The sequence below is a fragment of the Verruconis gallopava genome (genome assembly GCF_000836295.1).
Source record: "Verruconis gallopava strain CBS 43764 unplaced genomic scaffold supercont1.24, whole genome shotgun sequence".
NCBI classification, from domain to species: domain Eukaryota; kingdom Fungi; phylum Ascomycota; class Dothideomycetes; order Venturiales; family Sympoventuriaceae; genus Verruconis; species Verruconis gallopava.
This window is the reverse complement of record NW_015622160.1, coordinates 411,581-433,781: the sequence shown is the minus strand read 5'-3', so window position 1 is coordinate 433,781 and position 22,201 is coordinate 411,581. Positions and strand designations below refer to the sequence as shown.

The following is a 22,201-nucleotide window of genomic DNA, read 5'->3' as shown; positions in this document are numbered from 1 at the left end:
TCTGGCGAAAGCACCAAGCCGGTTTTTTCTCCCGTGCACCTCATCTGACCTTCGCAGACCTAGTCGACTTTCTCCAAATATGCATGCCGTAATTGGCGTGCTGCATATTTTGCAGCCTGTTCTTCACAAGCCAGCCATCGCGCCTCCGTTTGCCGCGCTTGAGACTGTTCTGTAAGCCGCATCCGGAAATGGGTGACGTGAATCCTGCCTAGTTCCTATTCTTCATATCCCATCAATCACCTGTTATAAAGGGCGCATGGCATCCCAGCCGTCAATGCCAATAATGGTCGACCCACATGTGGCCAGCTGTGTGTTTGAGCCTTTCTAATTGTCATGCTCGCCATAGCGCAAACGTGGCAATGTAACTCGACTTTCAGAAACAGCCATTCACCGATGATGCCCTGTACTTCATGTGAAGCCCGCCTCCCCCGACAGAGACTTGTTTCATTTTATGTGCTGTGTTAATTCTTGCGCTGGCTCTATCCAGGTTCAACTCGTTTCGACCGGCACGCGGATCTCAGGCTCGACAGGCCTGATGAGCCTTTCTCCACACAAAAATATCGTAGCACATTTTCACGTTCATCTACTCGGATTGAACACACCCTCTCTCTCTCTCTCCTTCTCTTTCTCTATCTCTTGCGATCTTTCGGCCCCCTTGTAGTGCATGTAGATACCGATGATCCCGTCTACTGCTGCCGCGGTTCAGGCCCCATTCCGAAATGGTCAATGACAATGAGCTGAGTTGATGAGCCCAGATGCATCTCACACTCACCCATGGATAACAACGTCCACTCGGGTCGAATAGTCGTCTCACATCGTTTACGTGATTCTAACGTACGGCAACCATGCTCACGATGAGCACCATGTAGTCAATCACTTGGTCTTTGGCGTGTCTGCTGAAATGCTCGCTATTGCTAACACACCCTGCCTCCTGCTCTATATGTTTGAAGGACGGTATTTGTCAAGCTTCTGATCCGGATCTGTCCCCCGGATAGCCGATGCAGGACGTTGGCAAGAAAGATCACTTTTCGCCGCAATTTTCTACGCGCTCAGCTTGCGTTGACGGCCCAGTCACCTTCTCTTAACACATTTCAAGTTAGGTTAACGCTCGCTGCAGCGTTTGCATCAAACGAAGGACCCGCTATGCATCCACCCAAAGTAAATGTTTCTTTTATACGCAGCATATGCATCGCTGTGTAAGCTCGAGCGCATGTGTGCTCAAAACGACATCGGACAAAAGAATACTCTGCTTTTGTGCTCACTCTCCAAGACGTGCTTCTATGGGGGTTTTTTTTTTTTGTCAACCCCAATCTAGAAATATAACTATGAGTTAAAGCAAGTGATGAAGTCATTCACCCCAGTAACTAACTACATTTGCTCGACGTAAAGCTCACCAAGCTTCCGCTGCGCCCTTGCATGTCGCCCTCCATCCCGATCTTTTGACCTAAATATTTTGTTCACACATAGCAACCGGAGTCATTGATAAGAGCGTGACGCTGGCTCAAAAAGCATCTGCACGTCTCATCTGTCTCGCACGAGCCATGTCGTCCACCAGCTCTCGTGCGTCCTCGTCGATGCCGCCGTGGAAACAAGCGTTTAGTGAACACATCGCCAAGGTTGGCTCGCCCGAATTCGTGCTCTCGACGTTGGCAAAGGCTCCCGAAAACTCGGCCACTCCGTACGTCCCGCGAGCACGCTTTTGCATATTTCGCGGCTTCTGGGCAGAGCTCCCGGACAACGTGCACAACCCGGCACAGAAGAACGCCAGGGTGTTTGAGAGCGACCTGCTCACCTTTACCACCGACGTACGTATGCAGAAGGTCGGTCAGCTGTTTAGCAGCAGCAGCGGACGCGCGGACAGACACGAGCTAGTGCAGGGCAGTGGAGGGGGAGGCCCCGTCGAAGCCGTGTTCTGGGTCAAGGAGACGAGCACGCAATGGCGGATACGAGGCAACGCGTACGTGGTGGCGGACGACATTGATGAGAACAGCGAGAGCAGCGGCGTGCGGACGGTCAAGAGTGAAATCGGCGCGAGGATGAGAGCGGTGCAGCCGGGCCAGGAGGGCGGCTGGAGCTGGAAACGAGAGCTCGACGGCCACTTTGGCAACCTGAGTCCCGGCATGAGAGGCAGCTTCAAGTCACCTCCGCCCGGACGGCCCACGTCGCAGCCGTTTGACGAGACGAAGAACAGGCTCGCCACAAAGGTCGACGACCTGCACGAGCCCGCCGCTCGCGAAAACTTCAGGGTTGTGATCATCAAGCCGGACTGGGTCGAGCAGACCGACGTGAGCGGCACAGAGCAAGCCCGGCGGTATCAATATGAGTACGACCCGTCTTCCGACAGTTGGACGACTACGGAGACGTGGCCCTAGATTAAACTAGATAAAGAAAACAAAAAAGAAAAAAAAAAGGACACGCATTCTCAATCTTGTTTTTTTCTCTTCGCGCCATCTTTTCCTTCGCTCTCTCTCTCTCTGCACCGCAGCGCCTGGTCCTAGCAAAGCACTTTGGGGCAGCTTGAGCAAAGAAACCGTGAAGGGTCAGGCCGCTGACGTAGAAGCTTTGCTCGGGGTCGACCTTAGATGCATCCGGCGCCACGTAGGGGTGGGCGTGGATATCTAAAAGCGAATACTCCCTCGTATCAACCTAGAGCGAATGCTCCCTCTTATCAGTTCCGTCTTCTCCAGGAGCCAAACCCAGCAGACCAGCCGGGTTGGCTCAACCCTGATCCGCTGTGTTGAAGGAGCGAGAAAAAACAGGGAGCCGGCAGTAAATCTTTCGCGCTCAACTCGGATTCTCACTCCTCATCTAACTCTGCGCTGCCCAAATAATGGCGTGGTGAAGTTGTAAAGGGGCTTCCGCAGTTCATCTCCTCGATCCAGCACTGTCCACCATGGCACGTTCCCGGTCTCGCGCTTCCACATGGGATTCGGCAAGGTTGAGCCAGCGGTTTCGGCGCGCCGCGGGCTGGAGGTCAATTTTCAACGAGCCCCAACGACTTTCAACTACAAACGGAGAGAAACTGAGGCGATTGTGTCTACCAGTGCTTGCGTACAGACCAATGGTGTTCGCTTCCAATTGCTTACACCACGTAGCGGAATTTGGATGAGGATAGCTTTTGTCCCCACCCCCGACGTACCTTCAGCGAATAGAAACTAAGCTGCCGTGCGAGCTTGCCGTGTTGTTCTGCTCTCAAAGCTGGACAAGGCGTTTACAAGATGGCATCAAGCGGCAGAGATGGCCTAGACGAGAGCCAGCTAAGGGAGAGGCTCACTTGTCATCCCGAAGCTCCCCAGCTTGCGAAGTCGACGCAAGTGGCGGAGAGGACGGTTCAAGCTCTGAACGACGAACAAGAGAAGGACGCTGAGAAGGAGAAGAGGACGTATGGCAGAACTCCGGACGGGACCATATTCACGGTGCCGGAAACGCACGACATGGTCTCGCAGCTCCTGTCGCCGTCGCAACCCAAGAATCTGTCCGACTTCGTCATCCTCGCCGTCCTTGGCGTGCTCGTCCTCCTGCTTGTGGTCCTGCCTAGCAGCATCCGCGTACCCTTCTTCGCGCTCACATTCTTGTTCTGGAGAGCATGCTACAATGCTGGCCTCGGCTATCTGCTCCAAGTGCAGTCCGACGACAGATTGCTGGTCGTGTGGGCGAAGAAGTCCGGCATCTTCGAAGACCCGGCGACGGGAAAGAATCCACACCCAAGGTTGCACGCGCTCCTGAAGCGGGAGATGGAGACCAAGATCCCCAAGCATTACAAGTTCGAGGAGGCACCCAGCGAGTACAACACCTGGCTTACCTTTCGCCGCCTCGTCGACCTGATCCTGATGTGCGACTTCGTCTCGTACTGCTGCTTTGCGATCGCCTGCATGCGCCATCCGCCCGCAGAAACGTGGTACATCACCCTGGGTCGCTGGCTCGGCGGGATCGTGCTCGTTCTCTTCAACCTCTGGGTCAAGCTTGATGCGCATCGCGTCGTCAAAGACTATGCGTGGTACTGGGGTGACTTCTTCTACCTCATCGACCAAGAGCTCACCTTCGATGGCGTGTTCGAAATGGCGCCCCACCCTATGTACTCGGTCGGATACGCTGGCTACTACGGAATCTCGCTCATGACGGCTAGCTACAAGGTGCTATTCATCTCGATCCTCGCCCACGCAGCGCAGTTTGCGTTCCTGACTCTGGTCGAGAACCCGCACATCGACAAGACGTACAACAAGCCGCCGCCGCGCACCGAGGAAGACAAGCTCCGCGACATGATGGACGACGGTCGCAGGAAGTCCAGGTTCTCTGGCATCAAGCCCTCGGACATCCACAAGCTCTTGGGTCTTCAGAACCTAGACCTTCATCGCGTCACCGACACCTCCGTTCTGCTTCTGCAGTTCTACATCTTCACCTCAGCCCTGTTGACGCCATCCACCACGTCTTGGCAAACGTTGTTCGTGCTCAACGCCGTGTTTTGGAGGCTGTGGTTCTCCGTCGGAATCGCTTTCATCTTGAACCGACAGTCCAACAAGAAGGCGTGGACCAGGCACTTCATCAAGTACGGAGATAGCACGGAAGAAGCGTGGCGCCAGTGGAAAGGCTTCTATCACCTCAGCATGACCATGTGCTATGCCAGCTTCATCGCGGCCGCCTGGAAGATGTACACACTTCCGGAGAACTGGTCGTACGGAATGGTCCTTCTTCGACACGTGCTCGGCGCAGCTTTGATTGCTCTTCACTTGTGGACGATCATCAGCATCTACGATTCCCTGGGCGAGTTCGGCTGGTTCTACGGCGACTTCTTCTTCGACCACGCGCCGAAGCTCACCTACAGCGGCATATATCGCTTCTTGAACAATCCGGAGCGATTTCTCGGGCTGGCTGGCGTGTGGGGGTTGGCCATCATAACGTGGAGCAAGGCCATTTTCCTCCTGGCTATCATGAGCCACACACTCACGCTCATGTTCATCCAGTTCGTGGAACGCCCGCACATGCAGAAACTGTATGGCGAAAGCATCCGACAGGACTCGGGAGTCAGCAAGAGCATCAAACGCTCGCTGCCTCCGAAAGTACGGGCGTGGCAGACGAGCGTTGACGAGGCATTCATGCGAGCGGGCGACCGGCTGGAGGACTTCATGGCGCAACTGCGCAGCAAAATCAGCTCCGACTACGTGTCGCTAGTCAACGACTCCAAGCAGCTTTTTAATCCTGCGAAGCTCCAGCTGACCCGCGAGGCGAAAGACCTGAACGGCTTCGACCGAAGCTCGTACACGTTGTCCATCGAAGGCACGCCCACCTCCGACCTGGCCTGGCTGGATCGACGCAGTGGCCGCGAAGGCGAAGACGCACGTCAACCACCCGTCAGGACGAATTCGGCGTTCAGACCGCACATCTTCGAGTACGGCGCTCCTATCAAAGTGCGCTGGACGGCCCCCAAAAACCACGGCAGGAAGGACTGGATCGGCTTGTACATGGTCTCCGACACGATCGACCGGGAGGTGACCCGCGTATCGAGCCGCGGACGCTGGGTAGCGACTACAAAGGGACAGTACGATTCCGCCCGCGCTGATTCCGGTATCGTGTCTAGCGACACGCCGGTCGAGGCAAGGGGCGTTCTGGGCGAAGAACTCGTCACTGGCGAGGTCGTGTTCACGGGCGACAAGCTCTGGTGGACGACCGGCGTGTTTGAGTTCCGCTACCACCACGACGGCAAGCATACCGTCATGGCAATCTCGCACCCCTTCGAAATTCGAGTCGGAAAATTCGACGAGGACGATGTCGAGCTCGATCTCAGCAATCTCGGCACCAATGAGCAAGGAGGGCCGATGCGCCGTGCGGTCGAGCAAGCACTTCTCCCTGTTGTTCAAAACTGCTTTGATCGTAACCCGGACATCGCACCCAGCACGGTGGACGAGAGCTTTGGAAGCCTTGTGAGACGAGACGACAAGTATAGCCGAAGGGTTGTGTTCGCCGTGGCTCATATGTTTGGAATTGAGTTTGCGCCAGAGGTCGTGCAGGCGGACGGGAACGTGCGCAATCTTGCCTGGAGAATTTGCAACGCAAAGAGAGTCTTGGTACGTATCTCAGGGTAGTGGAATTGGGGGGGGCGGGGCCGACGCAAGCAAGCCCGATAAACCATGCGCTGACAGCTTCGAACAATAGGCACCGTACTCTTTATCGCCTTCGAAGGGCACGTCAACACCGAGCGAGCCATTTTGAGATGCAACAGTACAAAACCATGCACGCGCTAGCGGCAAATCACTGACGTACGGTCGCCATACTGCCAATGGCCGGTAGACGAGAAAATCGAACGGAAGGAAGAACTGGAGAGGAAAGAAGTAGAAAAGAAAAGTAGTTTTAGAATTTATTTTTTTTAAACCCCTGCAATAGGCCCCCTTCCCCCTTTAGAAGATATCAAATCGCACGATAGTCTTATTTTCCACCCTATTTTAGAAGTCTCAGAGCCTGCCTCCGTCAGAAAGCACACACGGGCATGTCAGAAACGGTGAGCTGGTGTCTGCCTCTTCCCGTCCCTTCGTCGGTCGCTGTCCTTGTGCTTTCATTGAGCTCGTCGCTTAAAGGAACTTCGTCCCTACCCTTTTGTCACAGCCATCTCTCTCTTCGTGGCCTTTCTCTGCCTTCATGACTGGCCGCCAAACGTAGATGCCGCCCGCTCGGTTCCGTCGTGTCCAACGCAGCTTCTGGCTTGTGCTGAACGGGCGTCAGTCAAAGAGAAGGGGTGAGGGGGGTTTTCTGCATCCTGGCTCTCCCGTTCTGGCAAACTGCTGAGAAGCGCAAAGACACTGTGCCCAGCTGCTACAGGCGCTTGAGGCGCCCGTCCGCGTCACAAGTTTGGAGGGCTGGCTTGCTAGGTGCCGTGTCGAGGTCCCGTGTGTGCATCTTTTTGGACCGTCCAGACTATGCGGAACGGACTATCCAACGTACAGAGAGATGTTGGGCGACAAAACGCTGGTTCGGCATTGCACGCAGGTGTATGGATGGATTCAAAAAAAAAAAAAAAAAAAAAAAAGATCCTCTCCTGGAAACGCTGGGGACATTTTGAGATTGGTGACCAATTCCAGGTGTGTACAGTGCGATTTACCACAACTATATATACTTTGGAACAGCATCAACAAAGAAAATTCTTAAAAAAAAAATAAAAATTAATAACGCTTAGGCAATTTCATACCACATATAAATTCATCGTCTGGACCGTTTCTTTCTTCTCCCACTCCCAAAAAAAGGGGAGGAATGATTTACAATCTCGAATCAAAGCCTGACCACCTGCCCTCACCAGGCCAATGCACGTCGGGCCAGACGACGCGCAACGCTTCCCAAATATGTTGCACCTTGATAATCTTGAGACCCGTCTTTACCTCCTCGGGGAGGTCCTTAACGTCCTTGCGGTTCCCATACGGGATCATGACCGTCTTGACACCGGCCCTGAGCGCACCGATCAGCTTCTCCTTGATGCCACCGACGGGCGTGACCTTGCCGCGAAGGCTGATCTCGCCGGTCATGGCGATGGTGGGGTCGACAGAGCGAGCGCTGAACAGAGAGATGAGCGCGATGGTGTGGGCAAGCCCGGCGGAGGGCCCGTCCTTTGGAATCGCGCCGCTCGGGCAGTGCACGTGGATGGAGCGCGACTTCATGATATCTTCCTCCACGGAGCTGGTCAGACCGAGTTCGAACGCGTGGCTCTTGACCCATGTCAAGGCGACTTCAACGGACTCCTTGAGCACGTCGCCCAGCTTGCCCGTCAGCTGCACACGTCCCGTGCCAGGCATGTCGGCGACCTCGATGAAGAGGATCGAGCCCTGCCCGCCCGTGGAGTAGGCGACGAGACCCGTCACAACACCGGGACGGCCCGTCCGCTCAGCGAGCTCCTCTTCGAAGCGCCGCACTCCAAGGATCTCTTCCAGGTCTTCGACCTTGACTTCGGGGTTGTATTTGACGTGGCCCTTGCCCGTCTTCTCCGACTCCACGGATTCGGCATACTCGACGGCCTTGTAGCGGCACACGCTACCGATCTCACGCTCGAGGTTGCGGACGCCGCTTTCTCGTGTGTAGCCGGTGATAATCTCATCGATAACCTCGGCTGAGAGCTTGACGTCCTGCGGTTGCAAGCCGTTGGACATGATCTGCTTGGGTAGAAGATGTCGCATGGCGATGTGGCGCTTCTCCAGCGTGGTGTAACCGCTCAGCTGGATGGTCTCCATGCGGTCGAGGAGCGGCGGAGGGATCGTTTCCAGCGAGTTGGCGGTCGCGATGAAGAGGATCTTGGACAGATCGATGGGAATGTTGACGTAGTGGTCGACAAAGGTGTGGTTCTGCTCCGGGTCTAGCACCTCCAGCATGGCCGCGCTTGGGTCACCCTGGAAGTTGGCGTGGCCGAGTTTGTCGAGCTCGTCGAGTAGGAACACGGGGTTAGCAACGCCCACTTTCTTGAGGCCGTTGACTATGAGGCCAGGCATGGCGGCGACGTACGTGCGTCGGTGGCCGCGGACTTCGGCCTCGTCCCGGACACCGCCAAGTGAGATGCGATGGAACTTGCGACCGAGTGCGGTCGCGATGGACTTTGCCAGTGACGTCTTTCCGGTACCAGGTGGGCCGACGAGAAGCAGGATGGGGGCCTTGTCCACCATTCTCTTCTTCTCCCGGATGGCAATCTCCTTGTCGCTCATCTCGCTGTCCCTGGGGTCTTGCTGTCGCTCTTCCTCGACCGAGCCTCTGCTGTTTTCGACAATCTTTCTGATCTGGGCTTCGAGGTTGGCATTGACCTGTTGCTTGAGCTTCAGCACGGCCAGGTACTCCAACAGTCGCTTCTTGATCTTCTCCAGGCCGTAGTGATCGTCGTCGAGCTGCTTCCGGGCACGTGCCAAGACACCGGCATCCAGGTTGTCCTCCGTGACTTTGGACCACGGGATCTCGGCCAAATTCTCTAGATAGTTACGGCACACCTGGTACTCCGCCATGGCGGGGTTCATCTTCTGCAAGCGACCCAACTCCCTCTGAGCGACCTTAGATGCCTCGGGCGTCAGCTTTGCGTCGTCCAGTCGTTTCTTCAGTTCCTCCAGCTCGTTCTCCTCTCCCGGACCCTGGCCCCCCATACCAGGCGGCATCATGGCGGCCGGGTTCCGCAGGCCGCCGATCGTGCTGTTCTTCAGCGCGTTTAGCCACCTCTCCATCTCCGGCCCTTCCTTGGGGGCGTCTCGTACGTTGTTCGAGGTAAGGGTTACGCTCGTGCGACCGTTGCCCTGCAGTGCGGATATCTGCTTCTGCAAGACATCAATGACGCGCTCGAGCCTCTCTCTCACGCCCAGCGCGGCCAGAATCAGGAGCCTGTCGTCGTGGGTGCATTCGATGATGTTGGCCATGAAGTCGGCCAGGCTGCCGGCTTCTTGCACGTCCTTCCTCGCGATGTACAGCTCCAGTCGCCTTGCGAGCAGGGGCGTGAGCTGCAGCGAAGGCGGGCGCGGGAGGAGACTGCTGAGCCGGATGAGGGCCAGGAATTCTCGGCTCAGCTGCTTCAGCTCGCCGAACAGGGTGTGAATGGCGACGTCGGTCGGGTTGACGTCCGCATCCTGCAGCGGAATGACGTACGCCTCGAAGTAGGGCCTCTCCTTCACGACCTTTTCGACCACGCACCTCTCCAGACCTTCCACGATTAGGCTCAAGCCGGTGTGTCCGCGACCTTGCTGCACGCCACTGACCCTGGCGACGCAGCCGAGGCCGAAAAGATCCTCCTTGCGGGCAACCGCAGGATGGACATCTTGGGTCATATGCTTGTCCTTGCCCTCTGGCACCGCAGCATCGATCAGTCGCTTGCCGTCTGGGCTGAGAAGCGGCGAGCCCAGGGGCACGCATGCAACGGTCACAGTGTCGTCGGCTGCAGAGCGCTGGGAGGATGAGGTACTGTACAGACGTGCAAGCAAGGCGGCGACATCGGGGCGGTTGACAACGGAGATTCGCAGAGAGACTCCGGGCAGCAGGACCTGACCCTTTGGAAGCGGGACGACGGGCAGAAGCCGCGACTTGGAGCTCGCCTTGCCCATGGTGCGATGCTCGGTGTTCCTTTCCCTTTTACAAAGCGACGTCCGCTGGGCGGGCGGGTTGAGGACGACGGTAGTGTAAGATCTGATCTGTCGAGTGCGAACAGTCCGGCACGTATGTGGTGGGTGTGCGGTTGTACGTGGGTGCTGCTATGCGAGGATGAGGATGCGGCTGTTCGCCCAGATAGCCGGATACTGATACCAGCAGACCAGCTCGGCTTTAAAAGTGGAGAAATGGGGCGACGGCACGCGACGCAGATGCGGAAGCGCGTACGCACGAGCAAAGATAGAAAAGAGTAGAGCCAGATGGCGGTAGATGTATTTCACATATACAAAAAGAAGAAGCAGTCAGCCAAACAAAAGGGACAAAAAGATTAAGGCTGCAGGAGGCGCCCGGATGAGGACGAGCGGATTGGCAAGCAGAACGTTAAATGGTCGGACAGAGAGGACGGGGCAGACGAGAGGGAGGGGGAGGAGAGGGAGAATGGAGGTTGAGTGATGACGATGTCGGTGCGATGAAGACGGCGTGGTGTTCGAGAGCGTTCCAGCGAGTTCACGACGGCGCTGCGCGTCCGCCTACACTTCTGTCTCTCCTCGGGTCGTTCGAGCCAGAACCGACGGCCGATCCGTGGGCGTGCGGGCGGTTTCTGAGCAGGACATCCTCGGCTCGCCCCCAGACGTCGCGCGCGGCCAGCCCGTTGCTTTCGATCACCATCTTGCCTGTCTCGCCTTTCCGCCTTTCTGCAGCTCCAGCCCGATGTGCCCAGAAGCTCTCGCGATCCCGCCCCCCACGTCTTTCGCCCCTCAGCGCTGCTGCTGCTGTGGCTGCACCGCCGGTGGAAACCCGGCTGGCGACACCTGGAGCGTCGGCGGAACCAGCTGCGGGGTCGAACCGGCGCGAACTACTTGTACAAGTTGGCAAGCCAGCGTCCGCGTCGCGCACGTGAAAATGGAGTCCAGCCTGATGATGCGTCATCGTGCGCTCGTTTGTGCGCTCGACGTGCGTTCCGACTGCTGCCTTGTCATGCCGCGGTCTGAGACTCGAAGAGAGACCAAGCTCGCTTTGTTTCTCCTCTGGGCCGCTGGCTCGCTGGCTGGACACTGAATCGCCGGGGCTTCAAAGGCTCCATACAAGATAGTGCAAAGAGATGGAATCACAGGACCGCCGGAACCTGCGATCCGTGGCCTGTGTCCTGCGTCCTGCTCGAGCGAATGAATGACGAGGAGATCAGACGTCACCGTGCAGCGTTGTATTCTCTTGCTTTCATATCTTCTACCTCACCTGTCGAAAGGTTCACCCTTCACGGTGCCTTGATCATTCAAAAGTGTCCGAAGCTGTGATTATGTACACGTCGTCCTTCCTCCCTCATCCCATGGTGTAAAAAGCAAACAAGCAAGCTGAACGATGGTCGTGGTAGAGATGTCTATCGTGGCATTTTCATCAATGCATCCGGAGATCCCCCCCTCCCTTTTCTCCCAAAAGTCTTGCCCAAGGCAACATATGCAAAACGTGGTCTCAATTGCCCATTACCCGGCTGTTCCAGTCCACCTCTGTCTTTGGTGCAAAAACGCCGTCCCTAATTCAAGAGGGAAGATGAAAATAAGAAAACAAAAGTAAAGAAACAAATCCATCAAATCGGCACGGAATGCAGTGCTTGGGATGGCGAATCTGGAGAAGAATGGTGAGCACGGGCGATGGTCCTGTCCGACATGACAGGGGTCACCGCTCGCAATCACGGTCATAGACTCAGCCTGAAACGATCGTGTTGGAACGACCTCGCAGAGCCTACGAGATGAAGGTTGCCTCCGTGAACAAAATACCCTCTTCCTCCTTCTCCTCGTCGCCGATCTTGAGCTTCAGCTTGAGTCTTGGCGTGTACTGGTAGATGTACGGGCGCGTGCCTGCCGCCGTTTCAGCAATCTTCTTGATGAAGCCGGGCACTTCGGCCATGACATCTATTCTGTCCTGCCTCTTGCCCAGCTGACCCATGAGGTGCGCCTCGAAGGGTTTCCCATCTGCAGTTGTGCCCTTCCACCAGTAGCTCGTCACCGTCGGCTCGGGCCATCGCGCCTCGGGATCTTCCGTCTTCTCGACATGCTCGGCCGTGTTGTCGACGCCGGCGTACAGGATGGAACCATCGGCAGCGATTCCGCCGACATTGACGACAGTGCTGCCGTACGAGGGCGGTGTTGTGAACTCCATCATGAGCGCACTGTAGGTTGGCGAGTGGAAGTTGACAAAGTTCCACCGGTTGGCTACACGTCATGTCATTAAGCAAAACCAGGCGAGAGGACAGAGAGTAGGAAAGCGGAAGAGAGGGGCCAAGGAGAGGGAACCAGAGAGGTAACGCGTGAAGCCATCTGCACTACATACCTGCGTGATGCGGCTTCATGCCCTGAAGCGCAAAACTATATGCACCCTTGCCGGCAAAATCAATGGGCCCACTAGGAGTAATAAAGCTGCCCTCAACGCGGCACCTGGGCCAGAAGGCGTGAAACATCTGGCCCCAGGGCTGGTTGGGGTCGGTTCCGTAGGTGGACGTGCCGTTCCTGCCAGCCATGAAGCCAGGTGCGACCTTTGTGATTTTGATGTCGACAATGCTTTTGGTGCTGCGCGAGGACTTGAGCGAGTACGTGGAGCCGTCCTCGGACAACTCAAAAGATACGTTGTCGGCGTAGAAGTTGAAGCGGTCATCGGAGATGCGGTGGTTGTCGAGCGGGTCGGTCGAGAACAGGGGAGGGGTGGCGTTGTCTGGATAGAAGATCTTGGAGCTGAACTGGCACGTCGTCTTGACGCCCATGACGACGGAGTAGATGCTGCAGCCGGGCATGGGTCAGTGGGATTGTGAAGCCGGCAAGCTGAGGACGGAGTTTAAGAATGCGACGAGGGAAGGAAAAGCGGACAGAAAAGTAAATAGCAAGGAGAGGAGTAGAGACGTACATCTGAGCCATGCCAATGTGACCGCTGTCGGCGGTAAAGTCTGGTGAGCAAAAGATTAACACACAAGCCGAAGAAAGAGAGTGTAGATATCAGCAGAGGCAGGCGTACAGAAGGTCTGGGTCTCGACGTTTGTGCCTCCAAGACCCTTCCACTTCAGGTCGTCTTTTTTCAACTCGGTGTACTGCACGCCCTGCTTGGTGACGGGCTGGATGGCTTCGGGGCCATAGAGGGGCTCCTCGGTGCCGGCGATGTCGGCCATGGCCTTCTTCACAAAGTTGAACATGGCGAAAGACGGGGATTGGCGCGTGTGCGTAGCGGATACGTGTGGTTGAAGAAGGAGTCAAGAGCGGAGGCGGCGGGGAGAGTTGGGAGAGACGAGAGGCTGCGGCGGAGCAGAAGCGACAAGGACCTGAACGACGACGAGGACGAAAAAGAAGTTCAGGTGTGTTGCAGGCTTTGGCGGAGAGCCAGGAGGAGTCGAGTGGCAAGAGCACGCGAACGATATGTCAGATCAGATAGAAGAATAGGCGGTGACGACAAGCGCGCGGTATCCGGCAGCAGCCGCGACCAGAGTCCAACGCGGGGGGGGTTTCGGGCCTGGGCTTCTCTTTGTTCTCTTGGATGACGGGACGGCAACGCTGCGTAGTCGGCCTAGTGTGCACGCAGGACGCGAGCGTGCGAGACTGAGGCTGACGGAGAGAGAGGGGAGAAAGAGCGCGCGGAGCGTGTGTTTGTGTGAGTGTGTGCGTGGTGCGGACGTATCTGGTGTGTGTATGTGGATGTGTGCGAGCGCGTGCTTGTGTGTGTGCTTGTGTGCGCGTGGAGCCCGCAGCGACGCTTTGACTGGTTCCGTACTTGTACGGTGCGTGCCTGTGCATACGGGAAGCAAAGCGATCTTCACATGGCCCCCCTATGTCTGCTTCTCTGGTTTAACGCGCGCGCGAAACACGGGTCTCAAGACGAGCCCGGCTGCGAGCAGACACGTACGACAGCAGGAGAACTGCAGAGCGGAAGCCGGGGGCTGCTACACGGCGACAGCATTGTGATGGCATTGTCGCCTCAGCACAGCGGAAGAGGCGCGGTGCAGTCGTGCAGCTGGCGTGGAGCGCTCACTGTCGGCTTGTGAACAAACAAGCGCAAGATCAAAGCTGGGGGGAGGACTCGTAGTGGGCCATGCTGAAAGGTGCCGGGGCGTGCTACAGAATACTGACGAGGAGCAGGACATCGCCTGCCCGGTGTGTGGTAGAAACAGCGTCACACTGGTGTGCCTCGGCCACAGCATCAGCGTCCGCAGGCGGTTGGTACGCGTTCGAGGGCGTTGGAAGGTCCGTGGCAGCACTGGACTGCCCTGACAGCGCCATGCGCTCTTCGACGCCAGCATGGCCACAACACGGCCCGGCGCCGTGATGCACAGCTGCGCTTGGTGCCGTCGCCGTCGCCGTCGCCGTCGTTGCGTCGTGGTCCCGCCGCTCCTGATCTTCTGCTCCGGCCGACATGGTTCTCCCTCCCGTCAGGCTGCACGGCCGTCTGTGCACGCCCAAGGCAGCTGGAAAGCGCTGCTAAGCTGGACTTGAGTGGGGCGCACGGCCACGGCCTGTTCGTAAGAGGAACCACTCAACTACACAAGCGCACGATGAAGACGAAGACGAGGAGCGGACGAAAAAAAATTCCAGTCAGACAGGCCGGCCGGCGTGTGAAATCTCTGTTGGCCATACCGGCATCCCATCCGCCCTTCACAAGCGCCTAATCTTCTGCTCTTCTACTGTCTCTTTTCCTTTCCCTCCCTTTCTTTTTGATCCTTTCCCTCCTCTCCGCCCCGACCCAGGGCCTCGCCGTCCGCCCGCCCACCTGCTTTCGCAGTCTCAGTCTCCGTCCGCTCTCGCATCCGCACCCGCACTCGCAGCCGCCAGCCAATCCGTGGCCTCCCTCGTCCTGCCCGTCAGAAAGGCCGGCCTCTGTTGTTCCGAGGCCCCATTCATCCTCCCCTCCCCCCCAAACCCGACAACGGCGACGACGCGCCGTGGTCAATTGCTCTGCTACGCCGCCTTGCTCTGCACCGGGACGTTGGGTTTGGCACACGCATCCGCTGTTCTGCTGGCATGTTTTGTATCTAGGCCCCGCTCCACAACCTCCTCCCGCCTCAAAGAGCCCTCTCTCCCTCCGCTGCCCCGCGCTATTCTCATTATCTTTGTCTTTCCTTTTGCTCCGTCCCCCTTCCCCAGCCCTTCTATCTCTCTTTCCGCCTCTCCCGCCTTCTATTCGGAGCCGTGCCTACGTGCGTACGAGTGAGCGGACGAGCGAGCGAGCGAGCGTGCGCGCGTACGTGCTCTGCAGCCCGCCCATAAGCAGACGTTCCGGCCGCTTCCACTTCCGCTGCCACCTACGTCGCCGCCCCTCTACTGATTCCCTCCGTCCACCAAATTCACAACGAACACAACCGGCGTGAACACCACCAACCCACTCTCTAAGCACCAGGTTTCTTGTTTGGCACGTTCTTTGTCTCTGCCACTTTCTCTGGTCCTTCCATTCGACCAATCTCTCAACCTCGTGCGACTTCATTCACGACCACAGTCCGGCCTGTACGTACATCCATCCAGCACACTGCTACATTTCCGCATGCACACGCTTCCATATGTAAAATCGCCGACCCCTTCATACCCACAGAAAACGGCGCTGGCAGATCTTCCTTCGGCTGGAGAAGAAGGAGTCGAAGAAGAAGAAGAAGGCCTTTGCATCGGATGGAAAACGCACGCAGACGTTCGCATGAACAGGCATACACGCGCTCGCCCTGTGCTGCAGGTGGGGTACATGTCAACACTCATGCTGGGTCTTACCCACGCCAAAGTTCATCGCAAGCGCCCAAACTCCTAGTACACGAACACGCATCGCAAATATAGTCGTGTCTGGCATAGATGTGCATTCGGCGCCTTACCACGAGTCTGCTTCCAAGTCTGCGCGTGTGCGTGCTCGTGTGTCTGCTCGGCCTGGATTTCCCTTCGTCCCCATCCCACCCTCACCCTTGGTCATGAATATTCCTCAGCGGTTCGGCTGTTCTTGTTTGCCGTCAATGACTGACTCCTCGTCTTTGTAGGACGCTGCACGTTTCGTCAGCATGAGCACCGGACCCTCCGAACCGACCGTGCGCTTCGAGTCACAGGTCGAGGAGATCGAGCCCGAGCACTCGCTCGACCAAGTGCGAACCCTCACCGGCCACGATGGCCGTGAAGAGCTCTCACCAGAGGCGCGACAGGAGCTGAGGTCGCTCGCAGTGAACATGCAAGTATGTCTGGGGGCGCACCGCTGACTCCGGTCCCTTCATGTCACGCTGCGCGTGCTGACACGAGCGATGCAGAAGACAAGGTTGCAGAACTTCAATTACGAGCCCGTCTCTCTACCCGTCTCTCGAGTGAGTCTCGCATCTAACCTTCCCCCTCCCTCTCAATCTCGTAGCCCCAGATCTTACCCTCCGCCCTGCTGTCCACGGAGAGAGGAGGAAAGGCCGCAGCTCCCCCCGGTGTCGCCCCCTCGTGGACGCCGACGAAGACATGCCGCTGGAGCTGTGCACTGTGTGCGAGGTGGATGGGCAACTTCAGATGTTCTTGGCCAGCCAGAGTAAGGCTGACCTCATACCACGCAGGTCCCTTCCGAGTCCAGTCAGCACCAAAGTGCGCGCGCTTCGCCCCACCATAGCCCATCCATCTCCGCTGTACATACACCGCCGCTCACGCCAGCCGCGTCGGACTCTAGAGATGTACGCGCTGCAGCCGGAGCCGACAACAAAGGGCCAGCGCCCTCAGTGATGACGCCGCAGATCTCTCCACCTCATGAGGCGCCGCCCACCTCTATTCCGACCACGAACATCTCGTCCAACGAGCAGAGACCGTCCGCCGCCGCGCAGGCGCGATTACCACGCTCCTCAGGTGCCCGCTCCAGGTCATCTTTTGAAGGCTCCGCAGGCGTGCCGACGCATCCGAAGCAACCGCCGTCGCACATCCTCCCGCGAGGTGACTCGCCTGCCACATCGCAGGACCCGAGTCCAACCAGCACGCCCCGGCCGGGAACGCCGTCAACACCCGGCGGGGCTCACTCACCTCGCCCGCAAACCCCGACGTCCGTCGTGCCGGTGGACCCGTATGGTGCCGCCCGCGCTCTTCAGAATCTCGAGGAACGCATACCGAGAGCTCGTGGCAGCGATACGAGACCGAGGAGCATGTATGGAGGCCCTGGTTCCAATGGTGCCGGTGGGCTGAAACCTGACAACAAGCGCCACACCGGACTGTTCTCGAGGCATGAAGACAAGTCCCACCATGGATCCATGTCCGACCTGAAGCGGTTCTTCAAGTTTGGCGGCAAGAAGGACAGGAAACACGAAAGTAGGAGTCGGCAGAGCTCGCCTAGCCGGCCCCCTTCCTCTGTCGTTGCACCGGAGGCCGGAGCCGTCACACCCCCGTCCGCGCGCAGCTCGATTGCGCTACCCTTTGCCGACGACCATGGCATTGAGGCCAAGTACGGAAAATTTGGCAAGGTGCTTGGGTCTGGTGCTGGCGGGTCCGTCCGGTTGATGAAGCGTGCGAGCGATGGCGTGACATTCGCCGTGAAACAATTTAGAGATCGCCACTCGTACGAATCGGAGCGTGAGTACAACAAGAAGGTCACGGCCGAGTTCTGTATCGGCTCCACCCTGCACCACGGCAACATCATCGAGACGATGGACATCATCCAGGAGAAGGGCAAGTGGTATGAGGTCATGGAGTATGCACCGTACGACCTGTTCGCCATTGTCATGACGGGAAAGATGACGAGGGAGGAGATCTGCTGCTGTACACTCCAGATCATTTCCGGCGTGCACTACCTTCACAGTATGGGTCTCGCCCACAGAGATCTGAAGCTTGATAACGTCGTCGTCAACGAACATGGAATCATGAAGATCATAGATTTCGGCAGTGCTGTCGTGTTTAGATATCCTTTCGAGAACGACATCGTCCTTGCAACCGGTACGTAACCGTCCACCCTGAATCCCCGCTGTCTTACTGCACATCACTCCTCTCCCCCAACGTTCCTTCAACAGTCCACCGACGCTGTTTCGCAACAATGTCGTCTTACCTAACGGACGAACCTCGCTCTTCCAGATGTTTACTTTCCTTTTCCGTTTTCTTTGGCTGTGCACGACAAGCTGATCTTATTACGCACCCATAGGCATCGTTGGCTCTGATCCCTACCTTGCTCCCGAAGTGTATGAGCTTCCCAAGTACGACCCCCGGCCCACGGACATCTGGTCGCTTGCCATCATCTTCTGTTGCATGACTCTCCGTCGCTTTCCCTGGAAAGCTCCCCGCGTGTCTGACAACTCGTATAAACTTTTCATCACAGAGCCGTCCGAGGAGGAACGTCGTTCCGGTCTTTACCCGCAGAGGCCATATTCCGAACCTGCATCACGTGCGCAATCAGGTCCCAACCAAGGCGAGCCTCCCCGAAAGGAAGGGAGCGAAGCCGGCAAGTCCGAGCCCGAAGACAAACGTGCAAGCTCAAGCACGGCAAGCACACAAACATCCACGCCAGCACAGCCGCAGACGATCAAGGGCCCATGGAGACTGCTCAGGCTCCTGCCTCGGGAGACACGACACATCATCGGAAGGATGTTGGAGATAGACCCCAAGAAAAGAGCTACGCTCGAAGAGGTGCTCAGCGATCCGTGGGTGTACAACAACATGCATGCAAACAGAGTGTGTTCGCAAGATCCGAATGGCATTATCCACCGAGGTGAAGGTCACGAGCACACTTTGGAGCCGGGTGGTGGAGGAAGTGCACCACCTAGCAAAGCAAAGTAAACCCCGAAATTTAGACGAGAGGGCAAAGAAAAAAGCACGCTCAAGAGCACGCACTATCTGTAGAGAGGAAGTCACAGCGAGCCAGAGAGCGAGTTGATTCAGAAGCAGGCGATAGAGCAGTCAGGGTTTGCAATTGTGTTACGATTGGGTGAGGTCAATTCTCATTATCCCAGCCCTCTCTTTCATAATGCAGATGTGTCGAAAAAAAAAAGATAATAATTATTCCTTTCTGCAAAGGTGCTTGAATACATCTCTGTGCGCGCGCAGCGCGAGCTGGAAAAAACCTTTTTGTGAAAATTTGTTTGGAAAGGGTAAATACGACATCACTACTCATACGTTCGCTCGGCGAAGAGAGAGCGAAAAGGCGGCCACGATTCACATGTACATATGAATTAAGACGGTTCAAAGAGAGGGTTGATGGGTTCAAATGTTTTGGTGTTTATTAACCGAGCTGTAGCTAATCATATTGTTCTGTCATTCGACGCAAATCAAGGACTAGCATACGCAAACTTGTCGATTACATCCCCCCTTTCCCTAATCCTAACACTCTCCCTCATCGTTACCTGCGTTCATGGCAAACTGACTTTTCGACAGTGGAGTCTAAGTGAGCCAATTGAGCTCTCACGACCCACGATCAGTACAAAGTTTATTCGGAGGCGAAGGTGAGCCCCGATGGCAAAAAAAAAAAAAAAAGCATGCCCTACCACAGTCTATGTCTTGTAATCACAAATGAAGGCGAAAGGGCGCCGTATTTCTTGAATCTGTCTCCGTGAACGTATCTAAGCTGTTGCGCCGGAAAAGAGCAAATGGGCGGCGAATCGGAAGCCGAGCTGTACAAAGATCTGTTAGGTCGAGACAGTGCATGGGAGACAATTACAAACAGGGAAGGCAATGAGGACGAGCATAGCTCTGGGCTCGTCAGCGACGATAACGACGAGCACTACTACACGCCGGTCGAGGACGAGCACCCATCGGAAGCACGTCAGAATACTGGTTCCGCTGGTGGTGATCATGGCAAAAAGCTCCTGAGGAAACGCGGTGCCTACGAGGCTGGTGATGCGAACGAACGCGAAGACGATGATGTCGCCTCAAGACGGGCTAGCACGATGATGGCTGGGTCAGTCGGACGACAAGACAGTGTTGAAGGGAACCAGAAGCGGGTGGCCAGAAGTCCTTGCTTGGCTCTGTCGAAAGCGAAGGCAAGGACGGTGAACAGACATTCGAACTCTTCACCAAGCGCATCGTCCGAGGCCGACTGGTCGCGGCGTCATAGGCCGGGTGATAGATTGTACGGCCGATTTACGACACTCAGCCCGTCTCCGGGACAGCACGCAGGCGACGATGAGAGCGGCGGTTCAAGACGCTGTGAAGGCGTCGAAGTTGGACCAAGAGCGACTACGCCTGTCCACCAGTCGACGACGCGACCCACCGTGCTCTCAGTGCCAAACCCAGACGGCAAACAAGCCATGTCAAGTGCCAGGAGCGAAATCAGGGGCTCACCGCCCCAGGTAGAGATCTGCAGCGACGACGACGGATGCCAAGATGCCTGCTCGTCGTTGGCGAACGTGTCGCCGTCGCTGTATTCCTCCGATCTGAGTCCCGACACCGTAAATAACCATGGTGCAACGCTCGTGCAAAAACTCGCGAGGCGGAAGAAGCGTGTTACTTTCCACATCGACAACGACAGCAGCGACGCCGCCGCGGCCGGCGACGTCGACGACGACGACGATAAAGAAGAAGAAGAGTGCCAGCGCGTCTCGTCTCTCACCGGCGGCATACAGAGACTCTTTCCTCTTGCTGGTGGCATTGTGCAATCCAAGCCCACAAGCTCGAGGTATAGGACTGCGCGCTTCGATTCCGAACAGAGCCGAGACGGCGCCCTTGCGCCTTTGTGTTCTTCGGACTCTTCTGAGACGGAAGCCGATCACGGTCCTCGCGCGACGCGGCCTCTCAACTACAGGTCAAGCCTGGAGAGTATGTTGACGCTCATGGCCCCTGAGTTGGGCATGGTCGAGTGCGAGCTGGATCGCGAAGTTGGCCTTGCCGATGAAGAGGGTGGCTTTTGCACTGGTTCGAGCTGTCAAGGTCGTTCGAAAGCCGGGCATGTCAACAGCTATCTGCAGCAGCCAACCGCGCGGAAGGTGGCACCCGTGGAGACGCATGTTGCTGTTGAAAATCCCCCCCAATTCCCACGCTTGAGGTCGACAAGGGCCTGGTGGCAGAAGTACGGGCGGAACATGGCTCTACGGGCGCATTACGAACTGAAATTGACGACTCGTCACCAGACCAGAAACCCGCCCGATTGTAGTTCTTCTCAGTCTTCTCGATGGGCAAGTGAAAGAACCAGCAAGCCGTCGAACCGCTTGGGAGGTCCTGCAAGGCCACTTGTTGAACCAACTCGGGCCAGAGGAGCTACGAGCGGTTCTGAATATCCTCCAAACCTCGAGAGGAACAGTGTAGACGCGTCTCAGCCAACTGAAGTCGTGCTCATCAACACCAGCTCTCGCTCCGCAGAGAACAATAGAACGCTCAGATCCGGCTTGTCGTTGCGGTCAGATCCAAATCCAGCCTTGCCGATGGATGCGAAAACGGCGGTAGGAAACAGAGGCCAGATCCTTGACGCGGTCGCGGCCTCGCGCTCCTCGTCAAGCTCTACGAAATCGCAAAACTTCTCTCGGCCGTTTAGGCAGCCTGGCCAGCCATCTGTGAACGGGGCCTGTTCGGGCGCCTCAACAATCAAGGGAGGCGCCGTCACGAGCGGCGAGGCCGCGCCGACTGCACCGGCGCCCAGGTCTATCGCGTCGTCGCACCACCGCCCTTTCCGGCCCTCTTACTCCGAGTCGTCCCGGCTGCAGCTGTCCCGGCACCACGCGTGGACGATCCGCGAACGGATGCTGGTCCAGGCGCGACGGGGTTCGGCGTCGCGGCGACGCCGTGTGTCAAGACAGCGTCTGCCCGACGACGCAACGGTCAGCCTCGACGCTGCCTGCACGTACTGGAACGCGCAGGTGCGACTGCTCCAGAGGCTCGACAAGACGTGCAAAAGGACGCCCGTGAGAACCGCCCTGCCGCCATCGCCGTGCTCTTCCTGCACTGGATTCCCCGACGCGTTCGAATACAGACAGACGACCTGGTCTCGAGTCGAGCGGGCCTTCAGCGGGCTGTGCCACTTCCTGTCCCGGTTTCCGTCCCCCAAGTCATGCCTCGGACAACCGGCAAACCAAACCGCGTTGGTGAAGTATCCCCGAGCCTTGGGCGGGTCATATTCACGCGCGCAAGACTGGACTCGAAGAACGGACGAAGTTGCACGCGTCCGGTTTCGAGGCAATCAAGACATTGACGTCGAAAGCAAGTCGGATTTGAGGATCACGTATCCGGAGTGATGGAAACGT

At 57.1% G+C, this 22,201-nt stretch overlaps 7 protein-coding genes across 8 annotated transcripts; 4 read left to right on the top strand and 3 right to left on the bottom strand.

The window, feature by feature from the left end:
* The first annotated feature begins 1,397 nt into the window (after positions 1–1,397).
* Positions 1,398–2,418, top strand: PV09_06807 (uncharacterized protein). The gene has a single exon (XM_016360501.1). It carries the CDS (start codon positions 1,542–1,544, stop codon positions 2,370–2,372), a length of 831 nt encoding a protein of 276 aa, XP_016211840.1. The 5' UTR covers positions 1,398–1,541; the 3' UTR covers positions 2,373–2,418.
* Positions 2,419–2,998: 580 nt separating this feature from the next.
* PV09_06806 (uncharacterized protein) lies at positions 2,999–6,430 on the top strand. Its single transcript, XM_016360500.1, has 2 exons — positions 2,999–6,062; positions 6,151–6,430. The coding sequence occupies exons 1-2, from the start codon at positions 3,219–3,221 to the stop codon at positions 6,205–6,207; spliced, it is 2,901 nt and encodes a 966-aa protein (XP_016211839.1). The 5' UTR covers positions 2,999–3,218; the 3' UTR covers positions 6,208–6,430.
* Positions 6,431–7,034: 604 nt separating this feature from the next.
* On the bottom strand, positions 7,035–10,624 carry PV09_06805 (ATP-dependent protease La). The gene has a single exon (XM_016360499.1). It carries the CDS (start codon positions 10,041–10,043, stop codon positions 7,245–7,247), a length of 2,799 nt encoding a protein of 932 aa, XP_016211838.1. The 5' UTR covers positions 10,044–10,624; the 3' UTR covers positions 7,035–7,244.
* A 588-nt stretch (positions 10,625–11,212) lies between these two features.
* PV09_06804 (uncharacterized protein) lies at positions 11,213–13,756 on the bottom strand. The gene is made up of 4 exons (XM_016360498.1): positions 13,090–13,756; positions 12,982–13,021; positions 12,415–12,857; positions 11,213–12,296 (listed from the first exon to the last, which is right to left on the bottom strand). The coding sequence occupies exons 1-4, from the start codon at positions 13,262–13,264 to the stop codon at positions 11,827–11,829; spliced, it is 1,128 nt and encodes a 375-aa protein (XP_016211837.1). The 5' UTR covers positions 13,265–13,756; the 3' UTR covers positions 11,213–11,826.
* Positions 13,757–14,177: 421 nt separating this feature from the next.
* Positions 14,178–14,477, bottom strand: PV09_06803 (uncharacterized protein; the record flags this gene model as incomplete). The annotated part of the gene is made up of 1 exon (XM_016360497.1): positions 14,178–14,477. The coding sequence occupies one exon, from the start codon at positions 14,475–14,477 to the stop codon at positions 14,178–14,180; it is 300 nt and encodes a 99-aa protein (XP_016211836.1).
* Positions 14,478–14,594: 117 nt separating this feature from the next.
* Positions 14,595–19,331, top strand: PV09_06802. 2 transcript variants are annotated; one of them, XM_016360496.1, is made up of 5 exons: positions 14,595–15,560; positions 16,073–16,261; positions 16,334–16,387; positions 16,619–17,975; positions 18,178–19,331. In XM_016360496.1, exons 2-5 carry the CDS (start codon positions 16,094–16,096, stop codon positions 18,807–18,809), a joined length of 2,211 nt encoding a protein of 736 aa, XP_016211835.1. In that variant the 5' UTR covers positions 14,595–15,560; positions 16,073–16,093; the 3' UTR covers positions 18,810–19,331. The 2 variants fall into 2 exon arrangements, with proteins under 2 accessions (XP_016211835.1, XP_016211834.1); XM_016360495.1 differs by having other exon boundaries at positions 15,646–16,261.
* A 284-nt stretch (positions 19,332–19,615) lies between these two features.
* On the top strand, positions 19,616–22,192 carry PV09_06801 (uncharacterized protein; the record flags this gene model as incomplete). Its single annotated transcript, XM_016360494.1, has 1 exon — positions 19,616–22,192. One exon carries the CDS (start codon positions 19,616–19,618, stop codon positions 22,190–22,192), a length of 2,577 nt encoding a protein of 858 aa, XP_016211833.1.
* Positions 22,193–22,201: the final 9 nt, after the last annotated feature.